The 23,468-nt window shown below is 46.2% G+C and overlaps 1 protein-coding gene across 27 annotated transcripts in view; it reads right to left on the bottom strand.

Annotated features, from left to right (window-relative positions):
* Positions 1 to 23,468, bottom strand: part of PTPRT (protein tyrosine phosphatase receptor type T) — a 1,303,183-nt gene that overhangs the window by 643,624 nt on the left and 636,091 nt on the right. For all 27 annotated transcript variants that reach the window (XM_067013228.1, XM_067013229.1, XM_067013240.1 and 24 more), the window contains 2 exons: positions 23,176 to 23,291; positions 9,290 to 9,464 (listed from right to left, as the gene is read on the bottom strand). In XM_067013228.1, coding sequence (XP_066869329.1) covers positions 9,290 to 9,464; positions 23,176 to 23,291 — 291 coding nt within the window. The remainder of the gene's footprint in view (positions 1 to 9,289; positions 9,465 to 23,175; positions 23,292 to 23,468) is intronic.

The raw sequence follows: 23,468 nt of genomic DNA, 5'->3' as shown, positions 1-23,468 counted from the left end.
AAGTCCACAAAATTGCAGATGAACACCAGAGCGTCAGGGGATCAAGAAGTCTCCCCATGCGGAGGGGTTCAGGTCAGAGTTTCTCACCCTTGACACAACTGGCCTTTAGGGCTGAGCGGTTCTTTGTTAGGGAGGCTGTCCTGTGCACTGCAGACGTTTAGCAGCGTCTCTGGCCTCCACCTACTGGATGCAGGTGTTCCCTTCCCAGGTGTGACAATTAAAAATGTCTCGGGACATTGCCACAAGTCCCCTGGTAGATGAAATCACCCTCAGTTAAGAACCACTGGTCTAGGCAGAGGTTGTGACATTTCAGAGGCAAATTAGGCACCACTGAGAGGACAGAGACAATGATCTAGAGCATCCTTTCCAAATCTGGAGCCCACGGTTTAACTAGGCCAACTGAGCCTGAATCTTAGGTCCCCCGAAACAATTTTCCATGTCTGTTTGTCACAGAATAGAACATGATGGAAAATTAGCATTAGGAGGGTCGGGAAAAAAGTGTCTTAATTACAACAGGAATAGGACAGAGACTGGGCTATGAGACTCTAAGTAGACTGGGTGATCAGGCTTCAGCATCCTCATTTGAAACATGGGAGCAGGTGAGGGTTAAATAGAACCTCACGTGAAATATCCAGGGCAGCGTCTGGCATGCAATAAATGGCCCGCAAAGGTTAGCTCACGACAGACCTTACAGCTCATTCCATATCCTAGATAATTCTTCCATTTGAACACAGGAGGTTAATGTTCCAAGTGAATGAGGGGTTAATGCAGTTGCCATCTGATTTAATTTCCAAATGCGTTAAAAGCATTGATGCAACCCATCAGCATGCAGCTGATGAAGCAGTCAAAATAATTCATGGAAACCAATACTTGTCAGGTTTTATTTATCCACATTTACGTTTGTTTTTTTTTTTTTTTTTTTTAAATAAGCTGTTCTTTGTGCCCATATAGAATACAATATACACAGATACCTCTCAGTTCGGCCCCCCCCACACACATATGTTCAAGTAAGTTTCCCATTTTCCTTCCGTCTGTCATTTTTCTCTTCCCCTGGAAAACTAACAGTGACATCATCCAAGAGTGAGGGAGTCCGGGGCTAAGGCTGGGCAGCTGGCAGATGGGGAGGATGGAGAATGATGAAGACAAAAGCATAAACAGGGGGGCAGTTAGTTCACAAAGGATGAGCATAGCCATGACCCTCCCCCAAATCTAGAGAAGCTGTGCTCTTATTCCATCTTATAATTAAGGAGTCATGGAATGAAGTTCCGAATTCACATAGCTAACACATAACACAAGACAGACAGGGATCTGAACCCAAGACCTACACAATTTGGAATCTACCAGTGCTTGCCAATAGCAGTTATTTCGTTTTCTGTTTTTTTTTTTTTTTTTTTTTTTTTTTTTAAAAGGATGCAACCCATTAATAAAAGTTAAGACTAAGAAAGGCAAAAACTAAGAGCATCAGGATATTTTTCCTACAGGGAAGGAAGGCTACACAGACGATGTCAATGCTGAGGTTTCTCTGCAATAGCATCTTCCAGGAAAGCCGAGGTCAGACATGGGGTGGAGGGAGGAAGTGGGTACGTGTGACGTAAAGAGGTGTTAAATGTGTAGACACAGGATGAAGCAGCTATACGCCAGTCAGCGGGACTGGGGAGGAATACAGAGGGCTCACCTCGAGGCAAGCCTTCCCTTGACAGCCACCGAGCAAGGCCCAGAAGCTTCTAAAATGACCATCATAATGGCCACACGGTAGACTGGATAAGTAGTAGGATGCTGGCAGGTCAACTGAGACCCCCCCAAAATTGCAACCAAAGCAGGACAAAGGGAGGCCACAGGAGGGACACAGGGAATTGAAAAGCTTACAGCTTCCATAATTAGGAAGACACGAATAAGGGGAAAAAAACAACACTTATAGGAAAAGATAAAAAAAGAAGCACCCAGAAAGGACATGGAACTTCCTCAGAAGTAGGAGAAGAACCTACAGTTCAAGCAATACTGAGAACCTTGAGAAAGGAAGGAATGGTGAGGAGTCTGCAATACCACTGCCTGCTTCTGAAGTAAGGGTCTGAGAACTCACTGCTGGATACAGCAAATGTCTGAGCACCTTCTACACTCCAGGTACTGTATTAGGTGCCATGGATCCAGCAGGAAGCAAGACCTACAGAGCTTCTTCCTTCAAGAGCGTGTGTAACTCAGAGACGTGAATGACCGCGGCGGGCAGTGGTAAGGGCTGGGAAGAAAACCGCAGCCTAGTACAACGGTACAGAGTCACGGGAGGAAGTGTGGTCACGCGGAGGCTCTCTGAGGAGCTGATGCCTGAGCAGAGACCGCGGTGGACAAAACAAATGAGCCACACAATCGCCTGGAAGAAAAGTATTTCGGGCAAAGAGAGAGGAGCCAGTGAAAAGGGCCCAAGGTCAGACTTAACTTGCTGGGGTTCGAGCAAGAGGAAGTGGACCGGTGTGGCCAGAGAAGAGAATGAGAGGAAAAATATGGGGCTGGGGTGGGTCAGAAATCAGAGACAGAGGCCAGATCTAGAGACTGCATTAAGAAGTTTGGACTTTACTCTGAGGATAAGAGAGGAGCTGGTGGAGGGTTTTAGGCAAGCGTGGGCCATGATTCAACTTGTTTTCAAACACTCACTGAGGCTGCTGCATAGAGAACAGACCTCGGTGGTGCAGGTGCGGAGCAGGCAGGAGGCTGGCAGAGTCATCCAATTGCAAAGAGATGGGGGTTGGTCCGTGCAGTGATGGACAACTATGTCCTGGGAGCCAAATTCTGCTCCAAGCCTGTTGAGTAAATAAAGTTTTATAGCCACGCAGTCTTACTCACTCACGGACATCTTTTCCATCTTTTCTAGGGCTACTTTTGCTACAACAGCAGAATTGAGTAGTTAAAGCAGAGCCCGGATGGCCCACAAAGCTGAAAACGTTTCCTACCATGCCCTGTGCAGGAATGGTTTGCCACCTCCTGGTCTAGGGTGTGGACAGGAGAGGTGGTGGGGATGATGGGGCTCCAGGCTGGCTTACGAAGTGGAGTTTACAGGGCAGAGGCCGGATTCCAGCCTAGGCTCTCTGACCACTGAGCCATACAGCCCCCAGCTCTTCTCTGCCTGGCGGAGAACAGAAACGATCCTGATGGCACCTCTGCAGCGCTCCAGTGGCTGTCCAAGCTGAAATGCTCGGAGTGGCCACTGGCTTTGCCTCTTCTCCTGGCATGCAGCCGTCCTCCTAGGCTGTTCTCACTGATGGGACAGGGGCCAGCAGCCTTGGTCATCTCGGAAGGTTGTAGATGCTTTCCCAAACTGCATCAGTTGTTCCACCCTTTGTATTTCCTCGGCTCACAGCTGATTACAGGGCGGACCATACTGGATTTTGTAAGAAATGTGGTATAGAAGAAAGAGCACGCACTGAGGCACAAGCAGGCATGGGCTGGAACCCAGCTCTGCCATGTATATAAGCTGTGTGACCTTGGGATGACTGTCTAACCTCTCTGATCCTCCATGCCCTCATTTGTAAAAGGGGGATGCTACAGCACCTGTATCGTAGGATTATGGATAGGATTAGTAAGACAGTATGGTAGGCACCCAACACAACTAGATGACCGTGCATTACAGGTTTGCACAATTCTTCCTGCTAGACCGTGAGCTTATCACACTACTTGACACATAGCTGGGGCTCAATAAACTATTAAACAAATGAATATAAGAACAAGTCAATGACTCCAGCCATGTAATCTTTAAACCAGAGGCTGTAAACTCAAAGGCCTACAGGAACCAGACTAGTGATGTGAGCAAAATGGGCCAAACGAGGACAGGCGTGGGCTGTGGAGCACATGCCCCAGAACAGGGCAGCCACACCAGCCCGCTGCTGCCACTGCAGAATGCAGGCTCAATGTGGCCAAATCAATACAACTTCAAGAGGCATTTAAGTATTGGAACAAGGGTTAAAAGTAAAAAAGACAGTGCAACCTAAGGAAAGCATTTCTGCAACCGGTTTGGACTAGTGGGCTGCATTTGATGACCCCAAGCCCATTCCAGAGGAAAGGGACCTTAAGATGACTAAGTTTAAATTTCCACAGTACAAGAAGCAGAACAAGGAAAAATGGACCCTGTATTCGGTCAATATCCCCTTAATAACAGTAAAATGTGATCATTGATAGTTACAGATATAACTGGGTGGGTGTCTACTTTTACTGGGATCTATACATATACTGTCTCCCTCTAATGAGGATCCAATTAGCTATATTTACCCTCACTGAACAGATGAGGAAACTGAGGCTTGGAGTGAATATATAATTTGCCTGAAGACACAGACAGCTGGGGCCAGGACTGAGACTGAAACTTGGGATGATTACATCCAAAATCCATGCTCTTGACCCTACCCAGCTGCCTTGATAGGAAGTCATACCAGTGCTTAAATCAGAACATCTGACTCTCAGCACCAGTACTGGATTTCTTCTAGGCACCAATCTGCATATTGATAAGAAGGTTCTGAACCCACGGTAGGTTGTTAAACGGAGTTAGAAGGCAAATTTTAAAATCACCAAATTTTCATCAAGACCACATCTGCATTTTTGAAGACACCTGTCTTTGGGATAAACTGAAACACCTTGAAATTGAAGACGTTAAGAAACCCAGAAACAGGGAGAGAATTAGTGCATTTATGAGCACTGGTCTGGAACAGGTAGGCTGAGGGCCAGATGGTCAATTGAACAAAACCTCAATTACAGAGTAATCTAATGTATACCCAGGTACATGATCACAACTCAATAAACAGTTCTTTGGAATTAAGTTATTCCAATTTGCTTTCATGTGGAGCAGTGTGTTGCCCTGAGACTTTGATATTACCTCTATACTCAAATGAGGCAGCATCTTCTGAAGCACTCATGCTCACAACCCCGGGATAATACATGAGCCACGAGACAGCCAGCCATACACACACCTGCTTAGGGAGAGACCCAGACCCAGCCTGAGTCTCCACCTTCCACGGCTTGGCCCGGCACAAGCACCTGCCACAGATGCCACCAGAGGGGCCTCCGGCTCCTGGCACCCTGGGCGCTGAGGGGTCCTGTAACCTCCTAATCCCTGCGTGGCCCGAGCTCCGAAAGAATGGTGCAGGCGGACGGGGCCCATGTGGTCAGGCGGCGGAGCACGAGGAGGACCAGCTACTTTTCTTTCGGTCCAGAAACCTGACTCGCCGGTGGTAGATACACGAGGGCACCCGGGGAGTCTAGCGACCCAAATGCCCCCAAGTCCACATGGAGGCCCCCTCTTTTATACTCCTCCCTCCCTTTCTGTATGCTCAGCACGTGGGGGAAAGCACCAGTCCCCTCTTTGCAGAGGGGGCCTTAAGAGAATCTCTCCAGGGCCACAGAGATAGCAATCAAATCCGCACCTGGGCCAGGTGTCCTGCCCCACCACCCACTCAGGCCATCACCACCTTTTACTTCCTTACAGGGGAGACCCCACCCACCTCACTTTATTTTCTTTAACAAACACTTACAGCTCAGGGGGCCAGGCGCTCTTCTAAGAACTCTTACACCCATTGTCTTATGTAATCCTCAGGACACACGCCCCTGAGGGAGGTAATGCTATACCTCCACCCCCAGATAAACTAGCTGAAGCTGCGAGAGGTTGATGTTCAAGGTCACTGAGCTGGGATGAGAAGGGGCCAGGATTCAAACCCGGGCATCTCAGCTCCAGGGTCCTTTCCTGTCTCTGAATTGGAACTAAACGGAGGAAACCTGGAAAAAAGGCTGCCCAGGGATGGTCTTCTTCCGGTGACGCCCAAGTGTCTGTCAGCTCCCTGCCACTCAGCCCACACGATCTGTGTGCTGTGCAAACCAGGAACAGGAAATACAATCTGGGGAGCAGCCCCATCCCCAGGGAGAGCGCTTGGCCCTTGAGAATCGTCTTCTTTCTCAGATTTTCTCCCTTCCCCGAAAGAAGGTAGATTTCTATTTTTTCAGTTTTTGTGTTGTTTGTTTTTAACAAGTGCAAATACTTCAGTATTAAAGTATGTAAGCATTCTGGCTCAGCCACAAAAAGGGGCTCTACGATGTGAGTGAGTCATTCTTCATAAAGCACTTTCCCTCCAGTGCTCTGGTTTGCTGCCTTCAAGTGGGATCCTGGCCACACGCTCCAGGGTGACAGGCTTCCTCTGGTTGCTGCTGCCTCTAGGTGTCCCCTGTCTTGTGTGTAAGGGTTAAATCCACTTCAAGGGTTAAGTCCACTTCTCCATGAGTCTGGCAGTTAGTACCCCACTCCAGAAAGGTGGGGAGTGGTGGGAGGGTGATGAATGAGTTCAAAAGGCAAGTAAGCAACAGGTCGGAGGACCCCTGTCATGAACCCTGTCTGCTATCTGGACACTTTCGACACTGTTCATGACATCATGCTACCATGTGCTGACAAGGCCACGATCCTCAGGCCCTCCAAGTGTTGCCAAAATAGCATGATCTAGCTCCCGGTCTAATCCTAGCTCTGCCCCTAAGGACCTGTCTCTATTTCTCAACCTGGCTGTGACTGTTCTCACAGCCGTAAAATGAACTAAAATAAAACCAAGGTGCAGAGCCAAAATCAGGACTACATGAGATCTTGGATGTGTAGGGACTTTTACATTCAAGGGGTCCAGCTTCGAGCTTACCACCAATTGAGTATAAAAAGGAAAAAAAAAAACGCAAGCGGGAAGAAAAATGGGCACTAAAAAAAATGTGATATTCCATAAAGGATTTCAGTAAGCTATAACAAAACAGGACCCGGTCACCGGGAGCACAAACCCACCATCGCCCACCCTGAAGGAGACCATCCAGTGCATCCCTTAAAATGGAGCAGTAAGGGCTGGGGTGGGGAGGGGACAGAGCAGTGTTAGCTCGTGGATTGTATTGACAAACCTGGTCAGGGCACCACTCAGTCCAAGCTGAACTCTGGCCCAGGACACACAGCCAACAAAGGATAAACCATAGTCCTAGGGCACACTGGCCACCCCTCCAAATAAAGGCCATGATGTTTCACCACGGAAATCACATCCTCTGTCCCAGAGCCCTCTGGATTTGGTTTCCCACACCTCCTTCTCCACACCTTGGGACGTAAGACGAAATGAAGCGTTTTCTGGTTCCATTTGTCTGCGGGTGAAAAGTTCAGAGCCCTACACTAGCCCCCTAGTCCTTCACCCTATGCAATCATTACCAACTCCGTGCCAGGCACGGGCAAGGTGCTGGTGAGACCAGGGACAACAAGAGAAAACACTATCTATTCTCCGGGTGGGGAGGGTGGGCTTCCTTTCCAGTGCGGGAGGTCACCATAAAAGAGTATGTGTAGTGAGTGTTCCAGAGGGCACAGCTCAGAAGTTACATATTCACTATCTGAAAGACCTGCAAAGTCCATTTTATCACACGAATCAATCTTATGGCACCAAAAATCCAAGACACGAGCCTAATAGGATCAAAATGATGGTTTCTTTCATATATAATGGCACTCGATGTAAACTATTTTAAAGATGATTTTTTTCCTGTTAGTTTTTCTGTCCGTAACTACCCAATTTGTTGATCTTCAGCTTAAGTGTTCATAGAATTATAGTGATGAAATGCATTCCTGCTGAGGCCAATAACTCCTTCACTTATCCGCCACTCAACAAGTATTTTAAGGTTGAGCCTTATGAAACGACCGATTGGGCAGGTCAGAACCGTCAAACGCTGGCTATCTCAGATGGTTTGGTGTGCTGAGCACTCCTGCCAGGCACTCAGCTAAGCTTGGGGGACTGATTGTGAACCATGAACCAAATGGAAGATGCCCTGAATCCCACAGAGTTTATATCCTAAAGGGGGGGACGGACGCTGCCAAGCAAACAAATAAAGAAAAATACATAATTTGGAAATGTGATGAGTGAAAAAGAGACAAAGTGATATATAATAGAATGTGACCACCAGAATGCGGGGGGACGGGGGAGGGTAATTCTCTCAGAGAAGATGGCATGATGACAGTCAAACTGAGATATGATTAATGACAAATGGGCAGCCATGTGAATATCCATCTGGAGTCAGGACAGCACAGGAGAGAGAATCCCACCCTCTCTAGGATTAGAGATCCTAGACTCACACTCGTCCAGGCAAGGTTACCATGACCTGCGGAAGCAAAGAGAGGTCAAGGTTTCACACCAACCGATCCTTTGACCAAGGGAACCAACTCAGGATCCTCTGGAGGGTGGAGCGATGCTTTTATCTTCAAAACACTGGGTATCATTCTACAGCTAGCATTAAGACAAACAGCTTCATTATTTCACTCACTAAATTATGTTATATTAAAATTTTAATCAGCGAACATAACACTGGAAAATGAGAACATCCATACCCTGCTATTTTCTAGTATAAGCTGTCAAACCTTTTTTTTCTTCTTTTGTTTTTTTTTTGCAAAAGCAATATTGCAACACAAAGAAAAATCCATAAAGATGCTCATATTCTTTGGCCTACCAACTCTACCCCTAGGGAATTTATCCAAGGAAATAATCTGGTTTAGTAGAATAAAAATATTCTCTTCGGAAGCATTAATCGTTGCATGCACAAAGGAAAGATAAAAGAAAAACAAATATACCTGGAATTACCTAAATGATGACGGAGATTTTTAAAAATAGGATGATTCATTTGATGAAATAGCATACACCCATTAAGCACTGTAACAAAGATTATACAGTCTTTCAAAAATGAATGGACTATCCAGCTCCTTGAAAGAAGCAGAAAAGGAACAATGTACATATTTTAATGGAAAAACATGTCAGTGATACCTCAAGATGAAAAAGAAAATTGAAGAAAAAATTGAATCAAAGCCAGCGGGGTGGGAGGTTATTTATTTCAAAAGTCCCTCTAAAATATTGTCATTATATCGAGTTTTCATTAAAAATTCCCTCAGAAACAATTGTACTCTGATCACTGTAATAGAACGCCACCAAAGCACAAGGACATTGGCTCACTGTAACTTTAAATGCAGAATAAAGCCAAATTTGGAGATGTCGCCTGTGTTATATATCCCGTAAGCTTTCATATACAGATCCTACATGTAAGACTCAACTTTGAATGACAATGTAATATTGCATGATTTCACAATAACTTCTTCTATTTTTTTTGATGTGTGTTGATGGGAAGAATTGGAAATTGTGTTTCAGTCTACGGAATGGGTGTAGAACACCAGATGAGAAAACGGGGGAGTCTTAACTCCTCCCACCATGCAAGGGTGGGGCCAAGGGATCCCCATGAAATCAACCACCTGGGAAGAGGCACGGGTGGTGGCACTCACCTTTCACAATCAGCTCAGCGTAGTTGGACACACCAGAGCCACCGTCAGAGCGGATCACACAGCGGTACTTGCTCACACTCCGCTGGGTAGTGTCTGCCACACTGACTGTCGCCGAGAAGCGCCTGTGGTTGACCACACGGGTGACCATGAGGGCCGTGTCCCTGCCATTCCATTGCTACAGGACAGAGGAAGGGAAGAGAAATCATATTATCAAACACTCCTGAGTGACCCCAGCATGGAAGTTCCACCCGTCCCCATACCCCTGGGGCCCATGACTTTCCATAATAAGGAGTCTCCATTGCTGGTTTCTGCAAGTGATGTGATTCAAGAATAAACTTTGCTAGTGAGCTGATTCAAGAGGGTGGATGCCTGGCCATAGGAGGAGAGAGCACAGCCACTTCTAAACACCTTGGCTCCTTGCTCATCTGCATTTGGGGTTGGCACTTGGCCCCTTAACCTTCCTCCTGTTTTCCTTCATCTCTTAAGCAAAACCCACAGGGTTTCCCTAAATGCAGACTCAGGTAAGTTAGTGAAGACACAGCCCACAAAGTAATAATAAACAGCTGGTGTCCTGGTACACCAACCACAGGCTCTGAGTCCCCCCAACAGGGACCAACCTGTCCCTCCAGGTAGAGTGAGGATGGGGCCTTTTCAACACCTCTCCTCCTTGGCATATGCTTCTTCCTCTGCCTGGTGCCTTGTGTCTCCCTGGAGATACTCCCTCTCCCTTAAACACACAGGTTCGGCTCGTTAGCATCTCCAGTAAGTGCCCCTGACTGTCTCAACACCTTCTGGAAGCTCCTCACTCTCCTATGTATGGTGCAAACTTCCCACACGTTTCTTCCTACGAGTGTTTCCCACTGTAGACTGTGAGCTCCCCGAGGGCAGGACTTTGCTCTTTTCATTTCTAGCACTGTGCCCTGAAGCCTCCTGACTTGCTAAACATTTCTAGAATCAACATTTCTAGCATGGCATTTTTGTCTTTACCATCCTGAATCTTAGATGTGATACTCTGAGTTTAAATAAGGCCTTTCTGTGATACTCTGAGTTTGAATAAGGCCTTTCTCACAGTAGCAAGTTACAATAACTGATAGGAAAACAAATGCAAGCCCAAACCACTTGTGCAGGCACTTTCATTTCTCTGGGCTTCAGTTTCCTCATTTAAACAATGGATCTGATACTGGTGTTTGCTCTATGGAGTTACTGCGACGAATAAATGAGAAGGCATGTAAAACATTTAACACATGAAGGTATATTCTGGTGTTAGTGGAGCTCTCTAAATTAACCATGAAATTAGCCAGGTGAAGTGGGGTAAAGTGGATAACAGGCCCGCAAAGATGTCTACATCCTAATCCCTGGAACCTGTAAATATATCACCTTACATGGCAAAAGGGACTCTGAAGATGTGATTAAGGATTTTCAGATGGCGAGAGATCCTGAATTATCCAAGAGGATTTATATGCAGAAGAGGAAGAAGGCCGGATGGCCAGAGTCAGAGAAGGAGATGTGATGACAGAAGCAGAGGTCAGAGTGATGTGATTGATGGCTTTAAGATGCAGGAAGGAGCCAAGAGCTAAGGAATGCAGGGCAGCCTCAAGAAGCCGGAAAGGGTAAGGGAAGAGATTCTCCCCTCTCCTTCTCCAGAGGAGTCCAGCCCGGCCGACACCTTGATTTTAGCCCAGTAAGACCCAATTTCTGACTTCTGATCTCCACAACTGTAAAGCAGTAAATCTTCATTGTTTTAAGCCACTACGTTTGCTGAACTTGTTGCATCAGCAATAAGGAATTAACACAAACGGCAAAGGACTGATTAAGCGCAAAATATTAATTTTTCATGTTTTTTTATTTTGGTGTCTCCTCCAGTATTATTTAACTTTTCTTCTTAAAGATGTCAGATTCCAGCAGAACCAGAGAGGATTCAGTGCATCACCTTGAACAATTTAGATTTTTCTGTTTAGCTCCCGAACCACCAGGCTTTCTCTCACGGAAGGATAGGAAATTGCAGGTTGTCTAATAAAATCTCTAGAAAATAGGCCTTTTGATAATCACACCTGTCATATTGGGAGCAGGCAACAGCAGGATAGGGACAAGCAGGAGGGCCCAGAGCCACAATAGGAAATAGGGCTGTGATGGACCAGGGCAAGGAGAAATGGAGGTTAAGTTCAGAGAGATGAGCCCAGATGGAAGGGCAAGCAGGTGCTCAAGGTCAAGGCAATTGAGCAGTCACCCAGGAGCCCAAGAGCAGAGATCGGGAGGGATTCTAGAAGACCAGGAATGGTGAGAGGCTCAGATGCCAGAATGCCGTGGCAACACGGAGAAGGGATTTAAGCAGAAAGAATGCATAAGAAGCACAGGTGCCAGCCACTGTCTCAGCCCCAGACAGAGGCAGAAGAGAAAATGTAAGGGAAGAAAACAAGGGGAGGTTTCATGAAGCAGGAAAAGATTCAGAAACCTAAGCCCATAAGGCAATGAGCAGGTTTGAGTGGGCACAGAGAGGGGTGGTGCAGGGGAGATGCCAGGAGCCTGAAGTAGACCACAACCCAGAGGCGAAGTGGGAGAGTAAAGCTTCCCAGCCATGATACCAGGTTCCATGTAAGTGCACAGGGATGCAGATGTTAGGATGCTAGGAAAGAGGAGCAGGACAGTGAAGGGAAGTCAAAGTCCTGGGAAAAGCCAGAGAGGAGCATGACACAGATGAGGCACATAGAAGCCTGTGGAAAATTCTATCAAACTCTTAGGCCCATGTCACCCCTTTGGCTTGCTGGAAATTTTCTTTTGGCTCCTGTAGTATTTTTCATCCATAAGTATATCCTTCCTCTGAAAGTTCCAGGCACACTTACTTTCTTCTTGTGGCAAGTTTTTCAGAGCTATAGCTGTTGTTCTAAAATGAATCATCTTCTAGCCCCTCTGAGGCAATGAATCAATTGACTAGATTTCCCACTGAGCACTCAGAAGGGTGTCTTAGGTTGGGCTCCCCAGAAGGAAGCAGAGTCTGAGACCTGGTGATTTACTGAGTGCTCTCAGGAGAAAAGGGATGAAGGAAAGGGTGAGGAAAGAAGCTGAGCAATGATGTGGTGGAAACTGGGGTCTGGCTTCGGCCTGACTCCACGGAGCTCCAGAGCATGAAGTGTACCAGAGTTAATCCCACCAGGAGGTAAGGAGCCAGCTTCTGCACTCCACGCGCATCAGTCACAGGTCATGGCCAGGTTGGGGAGGAAGAAACGGTTCCCATTTGACCAGGGGCATAGTTCTCTGGGGAAGGAGGATTTGTGAGCCTTTAGCAGCCAACATGCACAGTATCCTGCAGTGTGGGGCACTGGCTCATAAAGGACACTTGAATCCATTCTACCCAGCACCTTCCTATCTCTATCTCCTCCTCCAGTATATTATACATAGGGTCTCCTGAAAGCCCATGAGCCACTGCCCTGAGATTCACTGGTTGTCTGCTCCCGAATCTATGTGAAAATAAAAGGGGCAGGGGGCTGGGAACTGATCTCCATAGATCACTGACAATGCGGGAAGCTCAAGTACCCCTGCAATAACGCACTGCTTCCTCTGCAAGGCCAATCTATCCCCCAGAGAATAAAGTTCCATAACTGAGTTTGATAAATATTTTGTTCAAAGTAATGGGATTTGTCTGAGCATTTATTAAGTAAAAGTCACATTAACGAACATGTCCGAGTGCTCAGTCTGTGCTAGGCACTGTGTTAAGTGGCTTACATGATAGAATCCACTTAATCCTTCTAAAATCCCTAGGAAAGTACTTCTCAAAGGGTGGGTCCCACACCCAGCATCGATATATCGCCTGGGAACCGGTGAGAAATATTAATTTTAATGAGATTTCCAGGGCTGATATCCATTTATGGAGGCTGTTTATTGCGGTTGGTAGTCTGAGTTGTCTTTTCCCCTTTCCTTATTCTATTATTAATCGCACTGGAAACGTACTCGTTATTTAACAAAACAGAAAATGAGAGAGTGTGGAATGTGGAAGGTATAATTTCTGCCCAGAAGAATTTACAGGCTGGTGTTAAGATTCCAACAAAACAGCAAAAAGGGCAAAACATAAACACAAAGTCAAGTATTGAAATAGCATCCTTCAAGGAGGAAAACACGGTCAGCAGAGGATGAGCAATGCTTTTAAAATAATCTAAAGCAGTGGTTCTCAAAGTGTGGTCCCCAGACCTACTGCATTAGCATCCCCTGGGAACCTGTTAGAAATGCAAATTTTCTGGCCCCTCTCTGGACCTAATAAATCAGGAGCTGTTAGAGGGGGAGCCAGGCCATTTTTGCTTTCACAGACCCTCCAGGTGATTCTCATGGATGATAAGGTATGAGATAGGTCCTAAGAATATTCCTGTTTTCCAGATAAGGAAACTGAGGCAGACAGGTCAAGCAACGTGGTTTAGAATAGTACTTTTCAAATTAATGTGCATATAAGCCACCTGGGGAATCTTGTTAAAAATGCAGACTCTGATTCCCTGAGTCTGTGGCGGGACCTGACATCCTTCATTTCCAGCGAGCTCCCAAGTCTTGTCTCTGATGTTGGTCCATGAACCACATTAGGAAGAGGAGCAAAACCTTAACATGACTTTGCTGAGGGACAGAGTTAGGATGTGGACCCAGGTGATCTGATTCCAGACACTGAGGCCTTAATCACATCGCCCAGCTGCCAGCCAGTACACGACAGCGCACAGTTACCCCGTGACTCTGTGTGAGGAGGGTAGAGCGTGCAGTGTTCCAGAAACTCACTTTCCTTGTTCAAAGAACATCAAACGCCATCTTGCAGGAAATGACTGCTCCACAGAAAACAGTTTGGGAACTGATGTGATCTATGCTTAGCTTTCTAGAAACCTCAGCGTCTCGAAGTCGGAAATATCTATGTAAGGAGGGGCAAAGCACCTTCCTGCATTCCTGGTTAACAGACTTTCTGAATATATTATTAAGGGGTGTCATATCCAATGTGCTATTAGGCTTGGGTGAGGTTTTCTTACCCCAACTCCATCCGTCTAAAGCAGCAGCTCTCAAACCTTAGCAAGCATAACGATCACCTCCAGAGTGACTCAGCAGGTCAGGGGTGAGGATAGATAATCTGCATTTCTAACAGGTTCCAGAGTGACACTGATGCTGCTGGCCTTGTCCTCTGTCTCCAAGATTTGAAGGCTAATGTCACCTTAAGTCCCTCAGTGGAAAGAACGGGGCCAAATAATATCTCGAAACACATGAATGGACACATTCCTTAAATCCAGGCCACTTCCTGAGGCTGAGCAATTGGTCACCGCATCAAAGATGCCCAGCCATGGGCCAAGGGTGTGGCACCCAAATCCAGCCCCTGTTCTGCTGGCAAAGCAGGAGTCCTGACCACAGGCTGACCGAATCCACCACTTGGAGGAAGGCTATCTATTTTCTTTGCCCAAAGGCTCTGTCTGCCTGCCAGGCTATATGCCTTGGGGCTGCATGTGCCCACAGGGCGAAGCTTTTTCCAATTCATCCACCCAGGGGGGGCACATGTGTTCTAAGCTGAACAAAGGCATTTTATAGCCTAATCGGTGGTCCTGCTTAATTCCATTTTATACCCATGTCTCTCTCATTCATCGTGGTAACAGTTCCCTTTGAAACTTCTCTTATTTCTTTCTTTTTCATCTGCTTATCTCTCTCTTTTAAAACAACTCAAATTCCACCTTCCCTTAGCTTGTTTTATGTTATGTGGAATAAGCTGGCTTGGTTTGAGAGCACACACTCTTTACAAGAGTATGGACTGCAAATGCCCACACTTTAATATTTCTGACCCTGGCATATGTGCATCCTTCCACCACCAAGGCAAAAACCTCTCTATCTTCAGGAACTATCTAGAAAGGAAGACAAGAGAAGCACCTGATGCCATGGAAAGCCTGCTGGTTTCATATTACCTGATTGACTATCAAGGTATCTATAATAGCCTCACCATTTTGCAATTCCCCATCCTCTCTGCTCCTGTGTCAGGACATTATTCCCTTCACAAAGAGATAAGACACAGCCTGCAAAAATGGCTGTCATTATTTCCGGACATGCCGGAGTGCATGCCGGCTTGCAATTGATTTATAATCGGCAGAAGTGGAAACATTACTGTCTTTAATAAAAGGAAACTGTGTGCAACTGACATTATGACTGTTTTACAGGAGATATTCTAACACATGGGTCCTAGAAACCTTCCGTGTGCTGATTTGAGCTCCTAGCGCAAGCGCGCGCGCACACACACACACACACACACACACACACACACACACACACACACACACACAAGTAAAATGAGGCCAGCGTTTCCAGTTGAAAATTATTCTAATTGCTCCAGAAATCTCCTGGTTAGAAAATATTTCAGTGAACGTCCCACAATTCATTCGTAATAAATATTTTCATTTCTAGTCATCCTGCGTCAATGGCATGACATCTGGAAACTTGCTAAAAGCTGGCCCATTGATTCTCTTAAGACCATATTTGCACCTCTTTGGCAATCTCTAAAGAATAGCTTTTGATCGTTCTTTATTAAAAGTTAAAAGAAATAGAAGTGGACATAAAATCAGTTTTCATTCGCTATGCTAAAGACCTCCCAAGGGCCCACTGCACGCATGGCTGACTGCCCATTTACGGTTGATTTCTGGGTTCAGAGTTCCTGCGGCGTCAGGGGGGTCCTGGCATAAGCCCTACAGGGAGCCGTCAACCCTAAGCCAAGAGGATGTGCAGGTGGTGAAGGGCCTGCACACATGCGATCGCCCTGTGCAGCCTGATGACCCTTTGACTATTTCCAGTTCACCTCTCTGAACTCTGCTCACAGGCCACTTCTTCCACGGGAACTTTTCTGAGACTCATAATTCCTCCCCACCCTCCCTACTCCCTACCTCCTCAGCAGACCCGTTTGCCCCCTGGGAGCCTGGCCACATGTGTGATAAAATATGTAACTCTGTGATGAGTTGCTAAATGTCTGTCTCTGCTGCCGAAAGGTAAGTTCCACGAGGGCAAGAAGCAGGGCTGCCTTGCGCACCACTCTTTCTCCCAGCTCCCATGTGCTGGGGCGGGAATGAGCTGGATTAATCCTGAAGCACATAAATGGGGGATTGGCTGAGGGAAGACAGGAAGAAGAAACATCAGAAAGTAAAGGAGGAAAGAATACGTGTGTGAGGGGACAGCTCCAGGTCAGAGTTGCCTACGGTCCTCAGAGAGGAGTTGCACAGGATGGAGGAGGCTGAGGTCCATGCATCAGCTTCAGACGAATCTGAGGGAACCCAACCCTGTGCAAATCCAAAGCCCAGCTAGATTTCCCTCCCCTGGGTCGCCCTACAGGAGCTGTGTTTTAATCTGGGGTCCCTACAGGTGAAAAGAAAGAAAGACAGAGCACGGAGTAATGGTGCCATGACTCTGTAAATACACTAAAACCCAATAAATGGTAGACTTACTGAACTTTATGGTTTGTAAATTATATCTCAAAGGTAATAATAAAAGATTGGGGTATCCTAGGCGTGGGGTTCCCCAGCTATGACACAGACTTGCTGTGTGTAAACCCCACCTGGATCCACCCTTACATCATCTTCACAGGACTTGGGGGCACAAGGGAAACTGTTGCAGACATGAAGCTTGTGGTGCCTGCGGGGTAATGAGTAATAAAGTCCTTTGTCTCTGACCCAAGAGTCTCGTGTCTCCTGCCAGCATCCATGCAACCATGCAATGGACAGCCTAACCCCTTTGCTTGCAAATAAGGCAAACTCTCAGACCCTTCATAGTTGCTGACAGATGATGCCATGGAACCAAGAGGGCAGGAAGATTTTCAAGGAGGGAGCGGTCAGCATCATCAAATGCTGAAAGAAGAGCCAACTATAAGGAATAATAATAATGATGAAGGAGGATGGGGGGAGGAGGGGGAGGAGGAGGGGGAGGAGTACCACCACCACCACCCTGCCCCCTGGCTTTAGCAACAAGGAAAGCACTGGTGTCCTTCACAAAGCCACTTCTGGGAAGAGGCAGGAGTTAAAGAAAGGCACATTGCAAGTGTAGACATCACATTCAAGAAATGTGGCCAAGAAGGGGAAAAGAGCTGTAAGGAGGCAACTAGAAGGCAGAAATTTGAAAAAAAAAAAAAAAAAGCCCAAGGGTGTTGGGATTTCGTTTGCAGATTTGAGAGACTCAAATCTCTTTAAGTACCTAGCACAGTGCAAATCAGAGGTGGGTAACTATGTGATAAATACATGAATTTCTTTTTTAATAGGAAGCCATCTGTATGGAAGGAAAGGCTGGAGTGGAGATACAGGTGGGCAGGACTATGAGGTTAGCATGGAAGGATGAGCCCACCCAGGACGTAGACAGAGACCTGCATTCAAATCCCGCCTCTACTGCTCACGACCTGGGTAACTGTGACTCATTTACCCTAAGGTTCAGCCTCCTCGTCTATAAAGCAGGGCTACCAATAGCATCTACCTGAAAGACTGGTTGTGAGCATTAAATACATCATATGTGTAACCACTCAATACATGCCAGCTGTGTTGAGTATCGGCGTGAATTTCTCCTTAGTATGTAGTTGCAGGGTGACCACTAGGCTTTCAGCAGAAGCCCCGCATGGAAGGGACACCTGGCAGACATGCAGGCAGGAGGGGGAGCTGCTTCCAGGACGCTCACAGCCCTGCGAGCCAGCGGCAGCCCTGCGGGGAACGGGAAAACAGGTTTGCCGGTAGAATCTGCCGCAGAGGACTGACACGTCTGCCTATCTCATCAGCCCCGGTGTGGCCGCTGCTGTGCTGATGGCTTGCCAGGGCAGGAGCCTTTTCCTGCCAAGTTAGGGTGTGTGCTCCCTGTAACAACGCCCGCGATTTGTCTAGACACGTAGGCTGCCCTACTGAGATCTCTGCAGAGGCTTTGGACACATGGCCTCATTTCTGAGACTCTTCGAACGCTATTCGTTGTACAGACTTCAGATGGAGTGAATCCTTTGTAGGGAGACCTGGAAGTCAGCCTTGGGGTGGGGCTGGCAGGGCCTGCCCTGGAGCCCCTGAGGAGTGCATGGATCCCGCAGCAATCTTCCATAAAGAACAGGTGACACACAAAAATATTTCGAAACCACCACCTTAATGAACAGTATATCTCTTGGGGGCGATGAGGAGGAGGGTAATTTTACCCGTATTCTCAACAGGGGCCAACGCTGCCGCTTCTCTCGGAATAGCTACCCCTAACTCTGCTATGCCCTCTGAAGGCTCCTACCACCCTTAGAATATTCTGTGCCTAGGAAAAAGTGGTCATTTTTCTCCTTTTAACAGCATTTTTTCTGTTAATATTAGTTACCTATATTCATTTTAGCGTATTTGGATGAAACAGAAAAGAGTAAAGATGAAAATAAAAAGCATACATAATCTACCATCACAATCAATTATTAAATGTCTTGATATGTGTTTTATAGTGTTACATGTCTATATTTATACGGGTATGTATATATTTGTGTAAATATGTGTGTATAAATATGGTTGGGTTTTGATATAAAATTAATATATTGGGCATATCGTTTTATAACTTGCTATTTTCACTTAAACCTATACTGTGAAAATGGCATTAAATAAACTTCTATAACCTGACATTTAGTGGCCCCATTTACTTAATCAGTCCCCTTTTGCTGGACATTTAGGTTGTTTTCAGTTTTTCATCCTGTTGAACACACTTGCATATACATTTTTTTCCCTGTCTCTGGTTATTTTCTTAGGTGTATTCCCAAAAGTAAAATTACTTGCCCGAAGAATATGTACATTTAAAAGTGTTAGCTAGCTACTGCCAAATTACCTTCCAGAAAAGATGTACCATGTACATTTTCACAGTGCTACACCGATAATTTGTCACTACAGTTCCACCTAGTTGTACCCTGAATATTGCTCTTTTTTTTCCCCTTTTTCCAAAAGGGCTCCCCAGACTGCAGGCTGCTTTGCTTACTAGTTATTCCAGTCAGGATGCACACCAACTACTTGCCTGAAAAAAATGCTTGAAGAATCACAAGCTTGGATTCCTCAAGACAACACATCACATAAGGAATCAGCAAGTTATGAATGAGGCCCTTCCACCGGAGACCACAGCACCACATGCTTCACCTCAAGAAGAAATCATCCCAGAACAAGATGAGCTTGTTTGTAACTTTTATCGGCCTTTATCTGCCTTTTCCCTAAAAGACTACAATTGTTCTAGGCTTAGGTATACACATTTCTGCATAGGTCCTGTCTGTTGATTTTTATGCAAAACTTGCACTGTAATTCCATGAAAGCTGGCACTAGCAGAGTCTTCTAAAGAGCATAAAGAGTCTTCAGGAAGGGGCAAAACAGCGGTATGGGTAGTCTTCCTTTTTAACTTATTAATTTATGATTTGAAAGCACTTAAGGACAAGCAGACTGTAGAACCCTGCTCTATAGAAAAGAAGGTAAGCATTCTCTACAACAGGGATTTATCCCCAACTATGAGTCCACCAACTTTTCCCTAACCACTGCCAGAAAGAAGGGCCATACTATTCTGAGAATAAAGTCACCGCCTTTATTTCCCTGACTTAAAACTGCTAGATAAAAAAGTTTCCACATTTGGTGACTTAATGAATAGTCAGCTTATCTTGGAATCTACAGCAAGAAATAGCTTTGTTGAAAGGCACACCTGCTGTAGGTGTCCTGTGGACTCTTGGCCACAGTGCGTCTGTTTCACTCGCTCTGGAAATTCTCAGGCTGAGGCGCCCCAGCCTGTTATATGGAACACAACTTGGGCAAGTCTGCAGGCTGGTCCTCTAGGCGCTGGAATAAATCCAAAGCAATATCTCATGAGAAATCCGCCACTGCCTTAGCCCGCCCATCTCAGATCAGGGCTGCAGTTGTCTCTTGGGTGGCAGGTATCATGACTGATGTCTCATATTTTATAGAAAGATGTTGACCTACTTCCAACTACACTGTTGAATATAAGCCTGGACTTAACTGGCCAAGCACGCATTTTGCCAGAGAGCATAGTGTAAGCCATCTACCTCCCAGTATTTCCTGAAATATAGATGAGGGACATAACATTTCTGGTGGCTTCCTTGAAGAAAGAGTTATTGAATCTATTCACTCTCCAGATACACGTGAGGTATCCCAGGATGGCGACAGTAGAGAGCTGGAGACCTCTGCCATATCACACTGCTTATCCCACCTCCCTCCCACGCACCCCCCCGCCCCCGCCGCCAAATTGCTTTTACCCAGAGCATCACTATGGAAAAGAAGCCTATGAAACTCACTGGTGTGCCCTCAGTAAGACTGTAGTGGAAAATACCGTTCCCTACATCACAGACTATTTTCTTTATGAGGACTCCTGGGAACAATTCCTGTCTGGCCTCTGTGTGAACGACAGAATTTTCTGGAGCCACTGGTGTGTGTTCATCTCAGGGACATCACTGTGAACTGTGTATCTGACAAGGTTTCCTTATTCTATCTGTGGCCATGGTGCTGTGGGCTCTGCCTGTGATCCACCAGGAAGCAGCAGATGTACGGAAATGCAGTTTTTAGCATATGACCAGCTCTGAAGTGTTATTTTCCTCCTATTTTGTGTTGCCTCACTTAATGTATGCTATCCTGTCATGCCTTATGTCCCATTGTAAGCCACCTGAAAAATGTTCTGGAAAGAAGATTTGGTTTACACTGAAAAGTAGATAAATAAATAAGAAGTGGAGGAGTGCTAAACCATGTGTTTCTATTTCCTTCAAAACTTCAATTACGGCCTTCCCTGGTGGCGCAGTGGTTGAGAATCCGCGTGCCGATGCAGGGGACACGGGTTCGTGCCCCGGTCCAGGAGGATCCCACGTGTCGCGGAGCGGCTGGGCCCGTGAGCCGTGGCCGCTGCGCCTGCGCGTCCGGAGCCTGTGCTCCGCGACGGGAGAGGCCACAGCAGTGAGATGCCCGCGTACCACAAAAAAAAAAAAAACTTCAATTACATTCTGCTTTAACATCCTTCCACTGATAGACTCAAGGTTTAGAGCCTGCAACTCAGAACTGTAGCAATAACGTTCATAAGATAATTGGAAAACCCAAATAAAAATGCTGAATGTACTGTGACTGTCTCTTCTCATTCTTGTGACCCAACTGAGGCAATGCCATTGACATGACAAAGCTTCTTGGGAGCCTGATGCACTTTAATACTAATTATAATGAATAAATAGCATTACGTAATAATTGAGTGACATGTGGAAGTTTCCCGTGCTCTCTTGTGGTCTACAGGCAGAGCCAGAAAGCAGCAGGAGCAGGCATTATTACTTACTGATATTTTCACTATACTGCTCTGCTAAGAAGCAAGAAAAGAAGCTCCTAGACGTGCTCTCTCTCGGCCTAGGGACTTTCCGATTGCAGGAAATGGGCTCAAATGCAAGAAGAGAAGTGATACTATGAACTCCCATCGAAGTGTGCTGGGCATGGGTTAAGGACCAACATCCAAACTATGTGAGTCAGAAGAGATGATAGAGAACTTTAAGTATATGAAGTTGGAGGTAACAGGAGTCAGCTTCTTTCAAGCAATATTCCTGATTCCTTGAACTGGAGGTGATGTCTCTCTAGAGCTGTTCTCTCCAGTGACTCTCTGCAATGTCAGAAATGTTCTCCACCTGCATTTGTCCAACATGGTAGCCACAAGATACATGTGGCTATTGTACATTTGAAATGCAGCTAGTGCAACTGGGCATCTGAGTGCTGAACTGTATTTATCTTAACTAATTTAAATTTAAATAGTCATACTAAGTTTAACAGTGTTACAGGGTACAGGATCAATATTGGAGACTCGATTGTATTTCTGTATACTAGTAATGAAAAATCACAAGTTGAGTGATTTTTTAAAATGTATTTTAGAGTAGCATCAAAAATAGGAGATATTGGGCTTCCCTGGTGGTGCAGGGAACACAGGTTCGTGCCCCGGTCCGGGAAGATCCCACATGCCGCAGAGCGGCTAGGCCTGTGAGCCATGGCCGCTGAGCCTGTGCGTCCGGAGCCTGTGCTCCACAACAGGAGAGGCCACAACAATGAGAGGCCCGAGTAACGAAAAAAAAAAAAAAAGAAAAATAGGAGATATTTAGAGATAAGACTGACTAAAGATATACAAGATCTGAACAATGGAAATTATAAAACCTTGCTGAGTGGAATTACTACAGATCTTAAGTAAAGAAATATACCATGTTCACGAGGAGAAAACTCATTATTGTTAAGCTGTCAGTTTTCCCCAAAGGGATCTATATATTAAATGCAATCAACCCCCATCAAAATCCAAGAGGCCTTTTTTTTTTTTTTGGTATTAGAAATTGACAAAAAAGTCATATGGGGCTTCCCTGGTGGCGCAGTGGTTGAGAGACTGCCTGCCGATGCAGGGGACACGGGTTTGTGCCCCGGTCCGGGAAGATCCCACATGCCGCGGAGCAGCTGGGCCCGTGAGCCATGGCTGCTGAGCCTGCGCGTCCGGAGCCTATGCTCCACAACGGGAGCAGCCACAACAGTGAGAGGCCCGCGTACCGGGGGAAAAAAAAAAAAAAAGTCATATGGAAATGTAAGTGTACCCAGAATCTAAAATATCCAGTTTGCCTTAGTCCTGGGATTCTGGGCTTAAAGGACAAAGTTTGTTAGAAGGCAGTTTGGAAAGCTCATAGTTGCAAATTCTAGTTCTGGCACTTTTGTGTTTGTGACCTCAGTTTCTCCATCTGTAAAATGGGGAATACTGATTCCTACATAACAGAATTAGAGTTAAGATTTAACAAGAGCAAGGATGCAGAGGATCATCCAAGGAGCAGAAGAACATAAAAAATACCCCTTCCCCTTCCCCACCAAGCCCTTTATCACAGCACACACTTTCTTCCCTTCCCAAGCTATGGGCAGGTATGAGCAGGAGGCCCCTCCCATCCTTACCTGGAGCCAAAGTTTGTCATGCTGAGACCACTTTCCACCAGCAATGCACTGAAAGGTGGCATTCTGCCCCACGTTCACCTCGACATTCTGGAGCCGCAGAAAATGAGGTGCTTTTCCTAAGAGAGAAGCCAAAAAGCATATGAGGAGAGAATTCAACAGCCTGACCATGTCCCTATCGGTGGGTGGGAGCTCAGGATGGGCACTGGGTAGGGGGGAGTTTGTGCTTAGGAGATGGTCTGGCTCGGTGAAAAGCTACCGTTGATTGATCACTTCCTATGAGCCAGTTGCTGTTC

Source organism: Kogia breviceps, chromosome 14 (assembly GCF_026419965.1).
Source record: "Kogia breviceps isolate mKogBre1 chromosome 14, mKogBre1 haplotype 1, whole genome shotgun sequence".
Classification (NCBI taxonomy): Eukaryota; Metazoa; Chordata; class Mammalia; order Artiodactyla; family Physeteridae; genus Kogia; species Kogia breviceps.
Note: the sequence above shows the minus strand (reverse complement) of the source record. Positions and strands in the feature narration are given on the sequence as shown.